We start from the raw sequence: 21,667 nt of genomic DNA on the forward strand, positions 1-21,667 counted from the left end.
GCAGAATTGCTCCTGCTGCCAGTGTATTCATTTTCTACAAACCTGACTTTTTATTTTTTAATAGCCTTGCCCATCTTTCAGGTGTAAGAAAATACCGTGACGATAGGGCCTTTGACGATAATGACCATGAATTAGCGTAGGTAATAAAATTATTGTGTACTGCAGATATCATTCTACCTTTAACACTTAGAAAGGGAAGCCAATTTTCACTCAAGCGGGTTTCTTTCCACCTGGTTTTCTCTACAATGTTTATGCCTGAGGTTTATTGCTAGTAGTAAAGAGTGTCCAAGTATGTTATGGGAATAGCCAAATTCCCAGTGCTTTAAAATGCATTCTATAGGCCCCAGAGTCAGTTAAAAGCTGATTGATTATACAGCAAATATATCAAAACTGGTATTTATGAAGTATTCCATTTCTTCACCTCTGTCTCTCATAAGCATGAACATCACATTTGGGAGTTGTGGTGCAAATATTTCAGACAGCTCGGAAGAAAAATGACTGCTGATTTTCCATGACAAGAAAAAAGGTTCTTTAAAGCTGTTCAATAATTTGATAAACTATCTATGTCAAGTAATGTGTCATATGAACAAATACTTTAAGAGGTATGATTTGAGTAGTCTAGGGTGGCTCGTCACTTTAGATTTTTACAATCAACTCAGCAAAACACCAATTACACTGCAGAATGAGGGTACAGATGGGTGTTTATATCTGACTAGTTTCTAACTGACAACCAAGTTTCTACTTAATTTGTTTAAGACTCAGAAAGTTCTGAGCTTAAGGAGAGAAAATGAGCTATCAGACATGGCCTGCATTAAGGATGCTACAGATGTTTAATGTTTCAATTTGCATATTTTGTCAATGATTATTCATTGGTTAATATTCTTTCTACATTTTGTTTGGCATAGTCTATCTTAGATTACAAAATCAAATTCCTATTTACTATATGCTAATGGTTTGTGAAGCTCTACACTAGGTATTATTCCCGAGAGCAGGCTGTGTGTGTCTAACTGATTTGAAAACCAATGTCTTCTGCAAGCAATACCCCTGGCCTTTGATGATTCCAACACTAGATCTGCCCTATGATCTAGATTGCAAATGGCAGCTCATTTTACTAAGTGCTATGCAACAGAGAAGAACTCAATAAGTACATTTGTTGATTGATTGATAGCCATAGAATGCATCAATTTGGGTTTTGCTGAAGTCTAAGAATTCTGAAAGAAATTTTAAAGTCTGAAGGAGAAAATCAGCATATTGACATGCTATAAAAGAGCTATGAATCTGTAATAGTCTGATTTCGGATCTGAAAGTCTAACTTTTCACTTTTTATGACACAGAGGTCACAAAAGCTTTTGCTTAGGTGTTTTATGAGGACCAAAGAGAGGCTAGCATGGGAGTCGAACAGGGTTTGACTAGGAAGTTATCCCCCACTGATTCCAGACCCCTTACACCAACTATAAATTGTGCAAAAAGTCTCCCCCTTCAAAATGTGTGGCATGTTTTGATTTCGTGATTGACATCTGTATGATTCTCTGGATGCATCGAAAGCAGAGATGGCTTGAGCATCTCTTAGGAAGTTATGCAGCCGAAGCTATGATTTATCTACTTTTTCCTTATGGTATATATCCTAAGGCAATGAAACACAGCTCCTTCTATTTTCATCATTCTTCCTTATGCCTGGAAGAATAGCTTCCCAAAGAGGTTTACAAAAATGCAGCCCCATTGTCTGTTGGAACAGAGCTAAAAAGATCTACAGAAGGAGCAGGGATTTCACTTAAGTTTTCAACAGCGCATAGCCCTGAATTCGATTTGTGCATCCTTCTGACTCATGGAATTAGCAGAAAATCCTGGAGATAAGCTATCACGTTATATGTGTGTCTGATGAGAGTCCCCGCCTGAGCCTCATCAACCGCAAGTCTCCTGCAACAAAAGAAGGCAGTGACAGGCCCCCTTCCCTGAGACCACAAGCTCTGGTGCTTGGGTGGGATGGTTTCAATGTTGTTTTTGTCTCTCTCCTTGCTTTTAAAGCTCACTGCGTTTGGCTGTTGTTCTTACCAAGGGTTTGTTGTAGATGAAACTGGGGTGTCTCCATGGGGCTTATGCAGTGAACAGATAAAGTAGATTCAGGCAAGACTGGGCAGTTTGCTGTCTGAAGTGGATTGAGCAGTAGCCATTTGTTTGCTGGGGTGAATAGGGCTTAATTTATTCAGCTCCAGTCGAGGCAGAAAGCCAATGTGGCTTTGACCCATTTATCTTTAGAAAACTAATTAAACTGGAGAATCTGGTTTACTTTTGTTCAGGAGGTTTTACTTTGGCCTATTGAGGCTAAGCAAAGATGGAAGGTGAGTGTGTGTGTGTGTGTGTGTGTGTGTGTGTGTGTGTGTGTGTGTGTGTGTGTGTGTGTGTGTGTGTGAATGTTGGGAGAGAAGATAGAAATGATCAGTTTTACCTAGGCTATGGTTGAAGCTCCAGCAAATAAAGCAGTTTCTTAAAAACAGTCTTGACATTCTTTTGAAATGCAAAATAGTTCAGCTAGCCGGATACAGACTCCTTTGAGGTGGCAATAAAATGCCCTGGCAACAGAAAATGCAATTACCCCATTCTTACAACCAAAAAGAGTCTTTGAAGAACATCTTTATGACCACTATTATTCCTCTGAAACTGGTCTTAACCATCAGACAGAAAATAATGCCAGAATGTTAGTTGTCCATTGTTTTTCAAATCAATAAAAAGCATATGTATATGCATATCTATGAATCTATGTATCTATTTATGAATGTATCTATCTATGTATCTATGTATCTATCCATGTATCTATGTATCTATGTATCTATGTATGTATGTATGTATGCATGTATGTATGTATGTATGTATGAATGTATGTATCTACCTATCTATCTATCTATCTATCTATCTATCTATCTATCTATCTATCTATCTATCTATCTATCTATCATCTCCTCCAGTGCTGGGAATTTACCGCAGGACCTTGTGCATGCTAGGTAAGTGCTCTACCACTGAGCTACAGTCTCAGCTCAAAAGCACATATTTTGATGATATTTTGCAAGTACTTAAACCTGTATATAGTAATAGTACCAATATATTTGCTACAAATGACATAGCAATGCAGTTAGCATTTTTTGTTGTTGTTGTTGTTTTTCCTTTTGGACTAGATAAAGAGTATAGGAGACAATCAGTGAAGTCTGATAGACACAAAGATGATAGCATGATTGCATTCATTTGAGTATATTCAGGGACCCAAAATTCTTGGAGGAAAGCTATAAGGATCACGGTAAACACCTAATAAGGAGATAAAGCTGGTCTGTCTGCTGAAAACAAAAACAAAGACTGCCCAGAAAGTATGGGAAGGGCAGACCCATACTTTGGTGCTATAGCTTTGATTGGCATAATTAATTAGAATCCTAACTTGTCCAACCATTTATCTTCCCATTCCTTATTTAACACCAGGCTGCTTAGTGTTCTGTCTTCTCTGCTCCTCCCTCATGTCACTTTCAGGATGTTCCTATTCTAGATTTACCTTTTAATCTTTTTTCTTGAACTTCATCTAATCTGTTCTAGACTCAGCAGGAATTGAATCAGAGCCCTACATAGGGGACAATTTCTCTTGGAAACAAGAGAATGTCATATTTCTGTAGTGTGAGGAATTTGGGACGGTGTTACGCTCAGGAGTGAGGTCCACAATGCCATAAATGCTGTAAGGGATGTGGGTGTGCTCCTCATCTTTATCTCCTGGGTCATGATGTGATACAGGGTATAAGTTCCTATTTAGGAGTGTTACCATGATGGAATGGTACTTAAGAACCAAACTGGATAACATCTAGTTATGGTTAGTATAAAAAGTCAAGTGCAACCCACTGTCAAGTAAAACAAATCAGTAAATACAAGTAGGAAGGGAGCATAAAAGGGACATGGGGAGGGGGAGAGAAAGAGAGAGATTAATATACCACAAACCATTTCTTAATCTCTTAAATTCTCTGTGTCCCAGCTAATGGAAAAATTAGCTGCTTATGCATAGAAGCCAATGTTGATTTGTTCTTATTATTAGTAAGGTAATTATTTGCTCAGCCCAAGAGAAAAGGCCATATATCCTATTAAAGAAGAGCTAGTTTTTCATGCATTCCATATGGGTCTGAACATTGGGATGGAATTTAAATCAGTGACTCAACAAGCAAGTCTTACACAAAGATTAGATTGAAAACACTGCCATTGGGAAAGAATACCATGATGGCCATTCACCATACACATGAAGCAGAGAGGAAGCTTCTAAACAAGTTGGCCTTGAGCAGTATTCAGTTCACTCCAGATAATATGGAAAGGGAGAACAGTGGGGTAGTTTCTGAGGAACTGTCCAGAGTGGCTATACAAAGACAAATGGTATGGGGAGAAGAATAAGACCAGTGCTTACACTGTGCTGCATTGTCCTCCACACAGTCCTCTGGGAAGCAAGAGGAAAACAAATTTAAAGGAAAAAGAAAAAGAGATTATTCTATACACAATAACACATCACGGGTACAATGGTTAGCTTTATAGGTTGGCATTCCTCTTACCCACAATCCCTCAGAATGGCTGCATGAGTATTTGAGAACTCCTCATACACAAGACAAGGTTGAATACTTACTGGGCTAAGTCATCACTCACTTGATGAAGGAACTTCCAAGTCTGGCTTTTTAAAAGGATTTACTTTATAAAATGTGTTCCTCTAAGGAATACAAGTTAGAGTACATTTTTGCTCTAATGAAAGAGCTGGAGTAAGTCACAGACTGTCCCTGCCCCAGTGCATTCCAGAGCCATCTAGCACATTGAGCTCTAATTTTCCGAGCTGTACAACTAATTGCCTTTTAGAGTGGATAATTTGAAACACCTCTGTAAGCTCAGATCTGAAAACTCAAGCTACTCCGTGCTGAATTATTTTTGCAGTCGATAACTTCTGGTGAATTGGAACTTCCTTCAAAAAAATCATAGCTTTGCATCCGATTATTTAAGAGAATTCACAGGGGATAAATTTAAGAAAACGGGAAGAGAACCAGCCAGTCTCTTTGTGAGTGCAACGTGGCCTATTTAACTGAAAATCCTGAATAGTCAGTGGGTACAAGAGAGCTGCTAATGTGAGACCAGGCAACAAAAAATACACTGGATGGGAAGATCAGTGTTTGCAGCAGCCTTCGTAGATGGCATTTGTATCCTTCAATAAATGGTGGCTGCTGGCAGTAGGGGCTATGATATTTTCACATGAGCTGGCTTTCCCTGAACAGCTGAATTTATACAAATCTATTCATTCATTCTTGGAGAACTGAAATACTTTAGGGTGGTAGGTTTGAAACCTGCTGATTATAGCAACTGTGTTTTAGGCTTATATAACTTTTGACGAAACAATGAAAATATTTCCAATTGCTATAAAAGAATTTACAACTTCCTTGTACATGTAACAAAGAGGTTAAATAATAGTACTAATACATTTTTATGTAATGCCTCTTTTGTGTAAGTTTTAACATACACTTGAGATTGAGCTCTATAATTACCAGTTCTCTCTCTCTCCCCCTCTCTCTCTCTCTCTCTCTCTCTCTCTCTCTCTCTCTCTCTCTCTCACACACACACACACACACACACACACACACAATCCAGCTTTCCAAAAACTGACATCAGAACACATCCCAACACATCCCAAAGTTAACACCACAGGTACAGATTTAAGTGGCATTCAGAAGTAACACTCTGAGAGCCATCTAGTTAAGTTACTTTCATTTTGGCCCAGAAGAGGTAGGATGGTTAGAGATTTCGTTTGATGCTGGCCTTTGAAGCGCTTTCTCTACCTAAGCGAAGAAATGAAGGGAACTCTTTTCCAGTTATCCTTCTTTTCTGGGATACATGCTTCTTATAAATATTCCGGAAATATCTTTTCAGGGGAAAACTAAAACAGGAGCAGGTAACATGAGCCTTGTTTGGAAACAAGTTGAAATGGGCTGTATTGGAGAGCAGCCTCATCAGCCGGTCTAGTTTTTTGTTCCTTGAAAACGATCATGTCTGACATCAGGCTCCTCCTTCTTTCTTCTGTTCCAATGAACATCCAGCCTTTAAAAGGCAAAAGCCTTGGGGGAACCAATGGCCTCAAATGGTGAGAGATATTAGCTTGGGGCCTACCTTGTGTTTCTTAGGAATAACCTTAGGGTAGGTCTTTTTGATGTGGAAACCACTTCTCATTCTTAGGAGCTAAGGAATAAAGTAATTTGTGTGGGCTTACCTACTACCTGACACTTATTTAATCTCTGGAGGAGCTGGTGACTCAGTCCACTGGCTGTGAACTACAAATTTCTAATTTCTTACAGGTGGGGAAGGGATCAGAATGTAATGCAATAAAAATAAGGAGTCAAAGCGCAATTCTTACTTATTGTGAAGTCACAACGACAAGGAAGTAGTACTACATGCTACCAAAGAATGTTTTGTGATAATGTTTGGCTGTGTCTGGTCTTTGGGTTTCACTTCTGACCTGATGATTAGCTATTACTAATTACTTTCAGAAAAAAAATAATCATACATATTTTGAAGGTATATTCAATCAGTTGATTATCTGCTAATACTTTCAAAATCCTGTTATTTGAGGGCGTCTTTAAGGTCACCAATTAAGTTTCTCTTTAAAAACGCTCCAATTCCAATTTTCATATTTATCAGACTTTCAAACCTGAGGTGAATGAGATATATCCTTTTCAGAGGTTTTTAAGTGTATAATTCAGTATTGTTAGCTGCAGGCACTATTTTTCACATCATGTCTGTAAAATTTATTCATCTGACATGTACTACAGTTCTTGAATTAGATTTTGTAAAAATCTTGAAAGACTTAACCTCTTCTAATGACTCAGAGCCAAGTAAAATGCAGGGAAATGGATCAAACCTAAACTCATCATTTGTGCAGCTTGTTAGCAAGATACACAAAGCAATTTGTAAAGGAGAACCCAAATGAAAGAATCGAAAGAAAAACATCACTCTTTGACCATAGGCTAGCTGTTTGGCAGAATTGAATTGGCTATTTAAAAGAAAAATCATGACTAATTTTAAACTTTTCCTGAATTCATGGTAGACTATAGAAATAAGCCAGGAAAATAGGTTGAAACAATTACATATGATACCCTTTCCCCAAACCTTCACAGAAAGCAGGATTACTTGCTAACAAATGGTAACACAGTTATCAAACAATTCAGCAGTTATCAACTACAGTTGCCTTTTATTTTGACACTTAATGGACAGCTCTTTATGTTGTAAGTTCATTAGATTTTTTTTAATAGAGAAAAATGCTGAAGTATACTTACATGGAGGTCACACACAACCAATTTAATCTTATGAGTTTTAGACTGTAGAAGGATATTAACTGAAATCATAAAGTAATTTATAACAGTGACTAATAAAAGTATTTTCATAACCAGCAACTCTTAAGACCTGGGTTTATATGACACAATCAGACATGGTTCAAATGCTTTAGCACCTTCAGGTTTTTTTATCTGTTAATTTTACATCAAGATAATTGACAAAGCAATGTAAACAGCACTAACAATTACAGGTATATAAATTCTTTATAGTACTATAAACTGAAGAAATGGAATAGGATATTATCAGGCAGTATTTCTTTGAAATGATGAGCTTTTAATTTTGCTATGCCAAATCTGGCTTTTAAAACACATTCAAAAATTTGTGTTTAGTATGTTTATGGTTGTAATTTCCAAGTAAATTGCTCTGATGATAGCATTCTGTGCATGATGCACATTTAAACAACTCAAAGAGTGACTACTTCTAAGGCTTTCAACCTTTAAAACACATATAGAAGGAAAAAAATGCCCAATGATTTAGGGTTTCTTTGCAGACCTTCAAATAGAAAACCTCATGTAAGAAGTCATAATAAAGTAACATTCTATCATCATTGAATAAATAGCCATTTTAAGAAAAGAAATGAAGCGGATGAATAAGAAATGTGCTAATGTAATTACATCTCTGCAAGAACTGGTAACTGAGTTTTCAAATTATTTCAGAAGAATTATGAAGTTGAAAACGTGGCCATTGCACCAGAGGATTGATATAAGATTTCTTAGCTAATCTAATTCATGACCTAAAAAAAAAAATTCCATTACTGACCACTATTCTAATGAAGACCCAGTGTGGATGTAAGAAAGAGATAACTTCTACAATCAACCGCTTTAGAATCCCCTAACCTGGCTTTGCAGCATGAGCGCCTAGGGTCAGAGAGTGTGTTCTCCGTTCATTCATATGGGGGAGTTACTCACCAGCCGGTCCAAGCTTGTGCCTGCAGCAGTTGTGGGTCTCTCCTCAGGATTATAGGGTCTGAAACGTGTGTTAAAATTTTCAGGAGCTGAGCGGGCAGATCTAAGAGCAGGAGCTGGTTTGGGCTGGCCACATCCCTGGAATACCTGGAGAGGTAGAGAAGTTACTTTGGAATGTCCTCTTAAAACTAGGACACAGATGTGTGCCATACAGCCTTTCCCATGTCTTACATGGAATTGGACCTCCAGTAAACTCTCATTTTGAAACTGAAACACATACAAACCAGTAAGAAGACCCCACACCATTGCTCAGTACTTTGTTTATAGACATAGGGAGAAACATTAGCATGGTTTAACATCCATGTCTGTTAGCAGCTGCTAAACCAAGTGATGCTCTCTATTCTTATTTCAGCTGTCATTCCGTAAACACATACACTTTTGTGGTCTGTTTATGACCATGGCTGTCACAATTTTTGTTCTTTTCCTTGGTTGTTTCACCATTTAAATGGTTCCCTAGCATAGAGCTAAATAACTGTCTAGTGTTCTTAAGTATAAGAAGCAAGAAATATGTCTACTAAAAAAAACAAACAAACCAACAAAACATGCCTTTTACCTAAACTTCAATCTAATCTTGTGTCATCAAATAAATGTTCATCAGTATATGCATCTTTTAAAAAGTGTCTTAAACCAACACATACACAAAGAACAATGTTATGAACTGATGGCTTGTCAGTAGTAATGTACCCAGTGGCTCATAGGAGCCCAAACCTATATTTCCAGTAGAAACCATGGTTCAGTTTTTGCTCATTTGGTGTCTGCCTGGACTTTATTGGACGTAACTAAGGCATATAATGGGAATCAACTGTATTAAAAATAGGTATTATAATAGGTATTTTATAGGATGATTTTAGGATTAAATGGTCTTGCCAGATACATTCATATACTTGAATTTGGCATTCAGTAAACACCTCTTTGGGATTCGTGTTATCAAGACAAATGTATTTCATGTGTAACATATAATGCCAAATAACTTGAGGGACTTCCCTTTGAATAACAAACACGTCTACTGGAAGAATTCTTTGAAAACACTCTCCTGAGCAATGGTGTGGAAATAGGACAAGCAAATGTGGATGAAATCAATATAATGACAGTTTCTTCTCATTTTCTTGTTGACAGCTGTTCTTGTCACAATTAGGGTTGCCATGGGAAATCAAACATTCTATTGTAATGAACTTAGGGACTGAGTTGCCAGTTCTTTTTCACAGTGATTTCACTCAGGGTGGTGTGGGAGTCCTTCCTCTGCTGTTTCTAGAAGGCAGAAACTTCATGCCAGTTATCAAGATGTAATACTTTTCCTAGATTTATGAAAAACATTTCAGGACATTTTGATGAAGTCTAACTTTGTTTTTCTTCCCTTCTTCCCTTCCCCTCCCCCTCCCTTCCCTTCCCCTCCCCCTCCCCTCCCTCCCTCCCTCCCTTCTTTGCTTCCTTCCTTCCTTCCTTCCTTCCTTCCTTCCTTCCTTCCTTCCTTCCTTCCTTCCTTCCTTCCTTCCTTCCTTCCTTCTTTCCTTCCTTCCTTCTTTCTTATCTTTCTTTGTGCTTGCTTGCTTGGCTGGAGCTTTACTGCATCTAGCCTTGTTTTCAGCTGGTTATTTTGGAGAAAGAGTCTCATAAAATTTTCTGCCTGCAGTGGCTTCAAATCTTGATCTTCCAGGTCTCAGATTCCCAAATAGCTAGGATTACAGGTGTGAGCCAATGGCATCAAGCTGTTAGATCTATTTGTATATAGAGTATAAATCTCTTCATAGATACTTAAAAAATTTAAGACTATGTGAGCTTATTCGTAACTTGCATATGTATATTCCTTCTGGCATTCCTTCTGTTTTTGTTATTTGATTTCTTGTTGTTTAAACTAAGCACTTTTCATCATATATAGTATGTAATTCTACTGAGGTAGGCACAGAGAGAGAGAGAAAGAGAGAGAGAGCCCTTGAGTGTCATTCCCAATGACAAATTCCATCTTGAGGCACACACAATTCATTTTGCCTTACCACTACAGCTAATTTCTCTTCTGTTGCATTCCAAAATTCTCCTTCAACTCAGCATTTTGCACAGCAGGAGTACTTTGTCTTGGCATTCTTTAAGATTGGTCTTAACACACTATTGATTATTCTCTCTTACAATTTCTGAAGTTGATGGTATAAACCAGTGTGATAAAGATAGTGGGCCCTTTTCTCCTGGTGCCTAAATCACATCCCCATGGCAAGGTCGTTGCTGATGGAAGAGTATTAACATTTCCAAAGCTCCGGGGATCTGTTGCATGTGCTATTTTGGATTGCTTTGAAAATGACTACTGACTTTTAAAAAGCATAAAGCCCAAGGCAACAAAACAGCAGTGGCCTTGTGGAAAGTTCCTGAAGCCCAGACTGAAAGAGTTAATAAACCTTTAATTGCTGTCTGGGTAAAAGCTAAATCAGAGGAACTTGTGATGGCCCGCCAGAATACTAGTATTTCGGTGAGACAATTCATCAGAATAGAAAAAAAAAAAAAAACTTGCCATGAAGATTTTTGTTGTTGTTGTTTGTTGTGACTGAACTGTTACAGGGCATAGGTTAATTAACATAGCCTAGTCTCTTTCCATTCTTTTTGGGAGGCTGGGATTTGATGATAGAGAGATTTGGTGAGGGAGAGAGATTGCTGGGTCTATGATCCAAACTGAATAAAACACAGACTTCTAATTATTTGGGAAACCACAGTTCATCCCATAGGCAGGTAGAAGCCTACATAAAAATGTCATGTTAATGTCAAGTTTAAAGGGTCTCTTCATCTATTTTATCATTCCTTTAGAAAAACAGAACTGTCATAAGAGAAATGGTCAGTTTAGAAGGAAGTTCTAAGCTTAGCATTCACAGCTGATTTTCGGTATTTGACAAAACTTCCCAAGGAGAATTGAAAAGATGTACCAGAATGCCAACTGCCCTGCTTTTGCTTAGTACTGATAAAAGACCCCTGTATTAGTCTCATACAAAAGAAATCTTGACCTTCTTAAATTTCTAAACTGAAGCTTGTTTCTAGTGTGGTGAAGTTATAGGAACTGGGGCTTTGGGAAGCTGATCAGTTGTCCTCATAAACAGGATTGATGTCTTAAGGAAAGACAGACTTTGTTGTTCCTCAGCCACTTAGTTTATTGTATTTGGTTATATCTGCCTGAAAGACTAAGATTATATGCAATCTGTTAGAAAAAAATTGAAAAACTATATAGGGTTCACCAATTGAAAGGAAAAAATTTCTTATGTAAGGAATTAGGGTGATTTCAATTTTTTGAGTTGGCTAAAACAGAAAGAAAATGTCGTTAAAGTTCTGTGGCTCATGAAGCCTAGGGTTAGGTTAAAATAAAGGTCCAATGAACCCTTTCTCTGGTGACCTAATTCCCTTATATTTGATCTCTTGAAGAAGAGAAGAAATAGATGAAAAAGTATGTGAAGCTAAAGGCCTTTGGTTGGTTAAATGAAAGTCAGTAGATCAAGTGGTCAAGGTTGGAGGTATAATTTTGGACCCTTAGACTAAAGATCATTTTAAAGCCCTGAAACTGACTGTGTTTATCAAGGGGAAGTATAGAGATAAGTTGGGGTGAGCTAGGGCTGGCCTAAGGCCATGCCTATATTTACAGCTTCCTCTCTCAGCCTCAGTTTCTTCAGTCAAGTGGGAGTAATAATACTACTTAGTACACAGATAAGCTAAAGTGATCCAAGATAATGTACCAGGCAGGGAAAACAGAACCCAACATCTAGAAAAGCAAGTGCTTGATTCTATTACTTAGTGATATCATTGTATAAATGGTACTGCCCAGAAATTTTGCTTCCTGAATAAGGAAATATGAAAGAAGAGAAACATCTGGGCTGATGTTTCTTCACTATTTTCACACAATCTTATTTGCAAGGAGCTCAAAGCTGTTACAAGGGCTTCTGTGTCAAATTAGGTCTTTTTGCTAATGCTATTCTGTGTTCTGACTCGTTAAAAGGAAGGTTGATATTTGTTCTGTGCCCTCAAACTATTTGGCAATGTTTTCTCCAGGAATTTCTCACAAAATTGGTGGTCTGGAGAACAAGCTCTGAGCTATATCAGGGAGATGGTTATAACCTGCCAAGAGGAGGAGGAGGAGCAGTGATTCAAATAAAAACTGCATCTATTTGGAGGCATTTGTGATGCAAATCTGCCACCGGTAACCTTTAATTTGAGAGAATACCATTTCCAGACACTATTGTCTTCTCTTTACAATAAGATAGTCCTTTCTAGAGGAGGTAGCGCCAGGGCCAGGCCGAATCCCCTTGTTGAAGACTAAATCATTAGGTCTACCCCTTTAAAAAAATAATACAGGCAGTGTTATCTCCTGCTGGCTTTCCCACAAGAGATATTGAAAGGGATAATTAGATAATTCCAGAAAGTATTTGAAAGCTCCGATGTAGACAAATGCTGCAGATGTTCAAAGGAATTATCTTTCTTACCTGGCTGACTCAAAAGATGTTTGAATATCAGGAGGATATCTGGCTCCTGAATCCGCTCTCTTAAGAGGATTACCAAGATAATGTCTTAGAAGTACATTGGCATTCTGAGATTAAGGCAGCTGACATTAAGATAGAAAGTGCTGGATGAAGAGACATTTTACAGTTTGGGAGGAGTGAGGAAGAGCAGGGCAGGGAAGTGTGATATATTGGGTTTAGGTGCCGTGCTTTAAGTTTTTAAATATAAGTATTGAGGACCAAAATATTGCAGCATTTTAAAGTATTTTTCTTAAGCTAACAGGGTGTGTGTGGTATGTTTTTTTCCAGAACACACATATACTTCTACACCTATATCTCGTTGTCTGTTTAATCTCTACATGGTCTCTGGGAGCTCAATATATATTTAACAAAGTCATTACTAGAAACCTGAGAAGCAGTGCTTGCATATATAACCTGGTCTCATCTCCTGTGTTTTTAAAGAAAATCCCTTCCGCCCCCAATTTTCACCAGGAGCTCTTAGAGTAGGAAAGATGTTTCTGTTTTTGTGCACTGTTTTGAAACTTGCAAATGGAACTAGAGTGCTGTATAGATTTAGTCAGACTTGATGTTTTCAAAGTAATGTTTTGCTTACTTATTTGATTCTAATTTATATTACAGTGCTAATGACTGAAGTATTTGTTAACTCTTCAGGAGAATTCCAATCTACCATGTTCATACCCAAGGAAAGAAAAACTCTCATATTTGCTCAGGTCTATGTGTAATTGGCCCAAATGTGGCCATTCAAACTGCTAAACAAAATATCCGAGATTTTTAATATTATTTATGAGCAACGGAATGGTATTTCTTAGAGTTCTTAAAGGTAGTTCTTGAAATTCAATGTCAAGGCACCAGCAGATTATCTGGTGAAGATTCTCTGATAAATTCCAAGATACTACTTTCTTGCTGTGTCCTTCTGTAGAAAAGGGCTACAAAAGTTCCCTAATCTCCTTTTTTAGGAACTATTCCCATATTTGTCTCTCAAAGACCCCAGATCTTAATAGTAGCACCTTACAGGGAAGTTTTAACAAGTGAATTTGTGTGCAAACCTACATTAAACCATAACAGCTCATAAATAAGAGCCTAAAAGCTTGGGATACCAGCTTCCCTCTTTTCCCTTAAACTCATACTACCTTGCTATCACATGGTCTCCCCAAGTTTCAAGGGTAGTGTGAAAATAAAATGGATGAAGTGTCTGGAGATATGGCTCAAGTGGTTGAGCACTTGACTAGCAAGTATGAGGTCATAAATTCAAACCCTAGTACCACAAATAAAAGGTGAGATGTACACACGAGACACTGAAAACTGTGATGTATAAAAATGTAGGATTTTTAACTGACATAACCAATAATTAGATAAGATAATAATGTACACATTCTGGGGGGGGGTAATTTAAGCTCTTTGAAGAATAGGATTTTATACATTTTGCTTATCATAGTATTCCAGAATCTATGAGTTCTCTGCACATACTTGGTTTTTTTAAACAATCAGAAATGAAAGATTATGAATGAAATTTTTAACTATAATTACCCTAGCTTGTAAACTGTTTTGAAGGCAAATATCATGAGAGGGAAACGTTAAAAAAGGAAAACCATGTATTGAATGTGTTAGGTAGATGCTAACTCTTTAGACTATTTCAAATAATTAATTAGCTTTTCAAAATCAAGGATGAATACTTGTTCAGGTTTGCAAAATGAATCATGAGTCCATGCTTAAAAAATGACATTTTAGCTGGGCACCATTTTCTTATATCTTTAATCCGAGCTACTCAGGAGGCTGGGAACTGAGATCTTGATTCAAAGCCAGCGAGGACAGAATAGTCTATAATTTCTTACCTCCAATTAACCCTCAGAAAGCTGGAAAAAGGGTTGTGGTTGGAAGAGCAGATGTGGTTCAAGTAGTAGAGCACCAGCCCTGAGTGAAAAAAAAAAACTCAGGGAAATCACCCCAGCTCTGAGTTCAAGCCCTAGGTTTGCACACAAATTCACTTGTTAAAACTTCCCTGTAAGGTGCTACTATTAAGATCTGGGGTCTTTGAGAGACAAAGATGGGAATAGTTCCTAAAAAAGGATATTAGGGGACTTTTGTAGCCCTTTTCTACAGAAGGACACAGCAAGAAAGTAGTATCTTGGAATCTATCAGAGAATCTTCACACACACACACACACACACACACACACAAAGATATTTTTGTTCCATTTAATGTGCCAAATTAAAGCAAACTAAACCTTCAACTTTAATTAAAGTAATAACTAGCACCAAACATCCTGCTGCTTCATTATTTGACTGTAGTTGAGAAGCCAGTTAGAAAGTGGATGACTTTGTACACGGAATAGTCAGATTTGCTCTCTGATTGGTGAGGGCTGAGGTAAGAGCTACAGGCAATAGACATACATTCCCCCTTATTTGAAATGTTAAGCTCCAAGGATACCCCTCCCCAATGGATACCTGAAACCACAGCTAGTACTAAATCATATGTGTATCGTCTTCCCTACACTTATATAACTTTTCACCTAAAAGAAGCACGTTATACCTTCTCTGCAGTATATCCAAACTATCATATTCTTTTGCTTTGGGAAAATCATTATTGTGTAAAATGAGAGTTCTTTGAACATTATAATATTGACGGTCATTCTATAACCAGATGTGGCTACAAGCGACAGACAGGCAGGCAGCATATACAGCATGGATATACTGGGCAAAGGACATGTGATAAATTCATGTTATCCAGAATGGTACACAATTTAAAATTGATGACTTGTTTGCTTCTGGAATTTTGTACTTATTACTTTTGGACAGCAGTTGACTGTGGGTAACTAAGAGTGTAGACAGTTAATCCTTTGAAGGAGAAGTACTGTGATTAAGCTCTGAGCTCAGGCAATGGCCATTGCTTACATTAGAGTAGCAGGTAACTTGTACTTTATACAATATTACCCCTCCTGATACTAACCTAACCAAAATAGCAAAAACAGCCTGGGTAGAGAGACACAGTTTTTGTACAGAATAGTAGGCTCTTTCTCAAAGTCAGAGTTTGTGGCTGAAATCCATGTTCTGGCAGACATTTCTTATCAGTATCAACAGCAGTGACTATGTATAGCTGGTCCTGGGGCATGAACTCAGGGCCTGGGCACTATCCCTCTCTGTGCTCAAGGCTAGTTGAGCCACAGCACTAAATCTGGCTTTTTCAGGGTTCCTTATTGGAAATAAGAGTGTCACAGGCTTTCCTGCCTGGGCTGGCTTCAAACCGTGATCCTCAGATCTCGGCCTCCTGAGTAGCTATGATTTATAGATGTGAGCCACGGACACCTGGCTTAAAATATTTTTTAAAAATCATTTTGTTCGAAGTTAGTGGCAACAGGAGCTCTATCATGACTATTATATAAAATTAAGATGGAGCTTTAGAGTTCAAGTTTACACAATTTATTTTTCTGAGTCCTAACAGCTTTCTGCTAATTTCCTAAGAATTGTTATACAAACAAAATATTTCACTGGTAACTTTGTGCTTTAGTTATAAAAATCATTATAGTCATGGCACAAATGTTCTAAAGGTCCAGGTTTTTGTTTGGAAATTTCTGTTTGGATTGTCTCTTAAGAAGACATTTTCTTGGCCTTCATTTCAGAACAATCTCTTCTCTCATCTTCTGCCTTCTTTTCTCTTTTCCTCTTCTCCCATTTTCTTTCTCCTTTGTCCTTTTCTCCCTGACTCATGCTTTTCTTTCCTTAAAGATGGATTGCAATGGTTTCTCAGCCAACTTCTCTGGCAAACTCAAACTCCAGGATGGGACCAGCATCCTGTGAGAGGATTTTGGATTCTACTGAATCAAGTCCAGTCATTAGTTTTAGTTTTGGCTCCTTTTCTTGGCTTCAGTTTTTAAAAGCCAGCCACCATGTCAGTTTTAAGACTTAAAAATGTACTCCTGATGCATGTACAGTTTGGATCCAGAATATCCATCAGATGTATTCCATACTTCTTAAATTTTTTAAAAATAAAATTCCTACCATTGGCTTAGGGAGAGTATTTTTTTCCCTCTTGAACATTTTACTTTCCTTAAATAGAGAACACCTTGACTTAATATTTTTCTCCCAAAAGGGGAACAGGAAGGGAAGAGTTTCAAGGAATTGAATGCAATGTGTTTTAGGATATGGAGAGAAAAGAAGCCCTAGGGCTCTCTGCCTGGTTAAATGATTATTTCAAATGCTTTTTGCTTGTAGGTTTTATAGCAGTTCTTTTTGTTCACTTTGCAGAATATGAAGGAGCTCAGCCCAGCTTTTTACCACTCCTCATTTAAGCCAGGACTCAACAATATATGTTAAGTGTCACTACTGCAAAAAATGAGTGCTGGGGATGTGAAAATTGGCTATGTCCGTGATCCCATGTTGGTCCTGACAAGAACTCAGGTCATTACATGTGGTAAGTGACCCAGACTGGAGAGTCTACAATGCTTTCTAAAGCATCCATCCTGGAACTAGCTCTTACTGGCTCATGAGATCACCTGCTAAATTTTCAGGAATTGTACCAAGTGTTAAACACGAGCAACTTACTAAAGATTAAGTTTTACTAACTTAAAATGATATATTATATTAAAATTAAGGGTAGTATATACTCCAAACTAATGGTGCACTAATTATTTTAGTGTTGTCTATGATCTTGAAGTTATCTGTTCCAACCACCCATAAAAGAATGGAATATTATATCATAAGATGCTATGTTGTGTTCAGTGATATCACACTGGAACTTGAAACCAGCCACTGTAGGTGTATTTACACTAGAGCAATTGGGAAAAACCATAAGCTAGCTTATTTTCCCTCACAGAATTGGCTCTTTTACATAACTACAGAGAGAGGACAGAAGCAACAACTCCTTTAGAATCAAACCAGATCACATGCACCTTAGTAGAAAGGAAATGCTAAGAGCTGGACATAAGGTCCTTTATGTGAGAATGGGAAGAAGCATGCCATTCTTCTAGTACAATCATCACTGCATATGAGAAATACAGACTGGTGGAGAGTTCCCTATATAAACTTGAAAAAAAAATTTCAGGAGACTAGGACAAAAGTAGGAAGGGAAATTTCAGGAGATCCAGGAAAAATGTCTTCCCTTATTCCTAAGAACACACTGAGTGTTGAAAATGAAATTGAGTTTCAATCATCCATTTTTGAGTAGACTACATTAAATATAATCTTCTCATCGTTTTCTGTGAAGTTAAACTGAAAGAAAATCTTAAGATAAATCTCCAAAGGTTAGAAATAATCAGGAGTTTTCCTTTCTCATCAAAATGAGAAAAATGTTAATCTCTTCTACATAGAAGAGGAATTAAAAGTAGTTTGCTTTGGATATATATCCTATAAATGCATTATAAGCATTTTTCTTAAACTTTCATTTATATATATATATATATTTTTTTTAAAGATGCCTTTCCCTGAAAAATATGGCCTTGTTACAAACAGAAATAGAACAGATCCTGATTTTCTATGCAGTAGTGAAGAAATCAGAGAATAGAACATGGTTCAAGGTTACTATTCCTTGAAGTAATGTTACAATTGATGGATGGAATACAAAATTTGAATTTGAATAAACCGGAGAAAATCTTGTAAATTTAGAATCATTGAGACTGTATGATTTTCCTTTGAAAACAAAACTAAAGGAGAAATAGAAATAGACCATAAAGCTTTATAAATAGTATGTCCATTTTTTTTCTCAGAGATCATGCAGGTAAGAACAGACAATCTGTCAATGAAGTAGGCCAATCTTTTTCCTTCAATGTAAGAATAATAGATTGTTGGGCATAGAGCATTGAAATTCCTGTGGTAATGTAGGTGTAGACAACAGCCACCAGCAGCTCTTTCCTGGAGTCTGCTCACATTGGACATCTACATAGGTCCTTCTCCTCCTCTAGGAAATAATTTTCAATTGAAAATAACTATATAGTCATAGGATTAAGTGCAGGGGTAAGGATATCTAATCTTCTTTTCTGATCTTAGATAATGAAAGTAGAGCCACAGACTCTGGTGGACAAGTTAAACAGCAGAGAATGAGTACTATGACACCTTAAACATATAGGTATTTTCAGTGGTAACCATGAAAATACTTAACCTTTAGGAGTGGTTTTAGATAGTACATGAGAAGCATTTTATATGAATTGTATCCTTGTTTCATTCAAACAACTCTTTGAGAACCTTTTTAGTCTTCAATTATCTAATTGAGTTTAGATAATATATACATTCCCTCCCCTCTGCCCTACCCCCTCAATCACACAGCTGGTAACAGCCAGATCTTTGATGGGTCTGATATCAAACTCTGACGGACAACTACTATTCTGTAATATTTTAAAGAGAATACTGGCAAACTTTTAAAGTATTTGCCATTCCTTATTGTTGAGTTCTCTCTGCAGTGTATATTATGAATTCAACTAAGCAAAAAAGAATTGTTTCTTCCATATGTAAAATGAAGTGTTAGGGAAGAGCATGCATTTGTTCTCATGCCTGCATTTGTGCCTATATTAAGCTATTTCTTTCTTTTTCTCTTGCTGTTGATTGTGAGGCCTGGACTCAGGGCCTGGGACAGCTCCCTGAGTTTTTCACTCACCACTAGTGCTCTACCACTTTTATCTGAAGTACTACTTCTCATTTTCTGGTGGTTAATTGGAGATAGGATCCTGTGGACTTTCTTGCCTGCACTAGCTTGAAATGGTGATCCTCAGATCTTAGCCTCCCAAGTAGTTAGGATTTCAGGCATCAGCCATTGGCTTCCAAAAGTAGTTTTCTTTACTATAATACTGTAGTAGAGTTTGAAGTTTGATATTGTTAGACCTCTAGTACTACTTTTTCTGCTAAGGATGACTTTTGTCTTTTATGGTTCCAATGAATTTTTGGATTGTTTTCTCTATGTCATTGAAAAATGATGTTGAGATTTTAGTGGGCATTGCATTGAGTTTATAGATTGGGGCAGTACTGCCATTTTCATGATATCAATTCTGCCAATCCAGGAGCATGGAAAGTTTTTGCACTTACTTAGGTCTTCTTCAGTTTCCTTTACATTTTTATAGTTTTCACTGCTGAGGTCCTTCACATCCTTGGTTGTTAATTCCTACTTTTTTTTTTTTTTTTTGGTCTGTTATGAGGCCTGAACTCTGGGCCTGGGTGCTGTCTCTCAGCTCTTCAGCTTAAGGCTAGTGCTCTACCACTTATGGCACAATGCCACTTTTGGCTTTTTCTGCTTATGTGGTGCTGAGGAATCAAACCCAGGGCCTCATGCATGCAAAGCATGCATTCTACTATTGAGCCACTTTCCCAGTCCCAATTCCTACACATTTTTATGTTTTTTGAGACTATTTCAAATGGAATTGCTTTCCTGATTTCAGCCTTGATCTTCTCATTGTTGGCATATAGGAAAGCTACATTTGTGTGTGTGTGTGTGTGTGTGTGTGTGTGTGTGTGTGTGTGTGTGTGTGTGTGTGTGTGTGTGTGTGTGTGTGATTTGATGCTACTTTACCAAGGTTATAATTTTATGTTACTACTATATCAGGGTACAGTAAAGCCACTAGCACAACCATAATCATTACAGTACTATTCACCATAGCCAAGGATGTAATCAGCCTAGAAGCCACTCAATGAATGAGTGAATCAAGAAAATGTAATATCTATCTCTGTAGCTTTATCTCTCTCTCTCTCTCTTTCTCTCTCTATCGCAGAATTTACTTGTCCATTAGAAAGAATATTGTACCATATGTAAAGAAATGGAAAGACCTGGAAAAAATTATGTTAAGTGAAGTAAATCAGGACCAGAGAGACAAAGGATCAATTTTTCCCATATAATATATATATATATATATATAGATGTATATACACATACACACACATACATAGTAAAACTCTAAACAATGTCTTCACAAATAAAAGTAGGTGTTTTCTGCATCTGAATTCTCAAGATATTACTTAATGTGTGAATGTTTTGAAAAAAGATCTAGAGAAAAGAAAATAACTTGGAGACTGGAAAAATAAAATTGAATAGTTAATGAAAAAAATGTGTTTGTAAAACTACAAAGTGTTGTGCTGGAAAGGGACATTTAGATAAACAACACCTCTGTAGATGAGGAAACTAAAACTCAATGGCTAGAAACAGAAATAGTTTTGTTTTCTTTCCTGTTTTTCTAGGGTTTTTTGGTCTTTATTTGATTTGGAGACTCAAGAAGAGAAAATTAAGTAACTGAAGGCTGTCCTGCTCTTCTGTAATGGGTTCTACTCTGGTCTGTAATAACTATTAATTGAATGGATGGTTTCAATTGCAATTTAATAAGTCTTCCTTCTTAATTTAGATTATATCTGACAAACCAATCTTTTCCCGGATTAGATTTGAAATCATTCCTATTACAGAAAATGATATCTTGTGAAATCAGTTTTATTTTCCCTGCTAAGAGAGGAAGGAGATTTATGTATTGATATCTGAAGTTCAAAGGCAGAAACTCCGTAGGTTTTTTTCTTTTCTTTCCCTTAGAGAATTTTCTTAAAGTTGTGTAGAGTTCACTATTAAGGGTGTTCCATTAAAAATAACAATTCAACAATTTGCCTACATTTGCATTTGTTTACGACTTCAATGTGCTGAGGGCTGGACTTGGCCCTAGCTACTTTGCAACAGTATGATCCCAGTTCTAGGAGAGTTTTTCCCTCAAAGGAAATTAGGAGATTGTCCGGGAACAAGTACCAAACAGAACTGGTCATATTGTCAATCTGCACTGCACGCTGTGATAGGGATCTACAGAGGGACTGACAAGTCAGTGGTGGGAAACGTTACAGGTAGGAGTCTATGCAAGTCTATGCAAGGAACTATGAGGAAACCTCATGGTGAGCT

The 21,667-nt window shown here is 37.2% G+C and overlaps 1 protein-coding gene across 2 annotated transcripts in view; it reads right to left on the minus strand.

Annotated features, from left to right (window-relative positions):
• The window catches only part of Gpc6 (glypican 6), a 985,788-nt gene that overhangs the window by 76,674 nt on the left and 887,447 nt on the right, over positions 1-21,667 (minus strand). Inside the window, exons 6-7 of one of the 2 annotated variants that reach the window (XM_070002743.1) lie at positions 8,286-8,429; positions 4,424-4,453 (exon numbers count right to left, since the gene is read on the minus strand). In XM_070002743.1, coding sequence (XP_069858844.1) covers positions 4,424-4,453; positions 8,286-8,429 — 174 coding nt within the window. The remainder of the gene's footprint in view (positions 1-4,423; positions 4,454-8,285; positions 8,430-21,667) is intronic. The other variant, XM_070002744.1, reaches the window with a different exon arrangement.

This window comes from Dipodomys merriami, unplaced genomic scaffold (genome assembly GCF_024711535.1).
Source record: "Dipodomys merriami isolate MVZ:Mamm:240054 unplaced genomic scaffold, mDipMer1.0.p SCAF_6, whole genome shotgun sequence".
Classification (NCBI taxonomy): Eukaryota; Metazoa; Chordata; class Mammalia; order Rodentia; family Heteromyidae; genus Dipodomys; species Dipodomys merriami.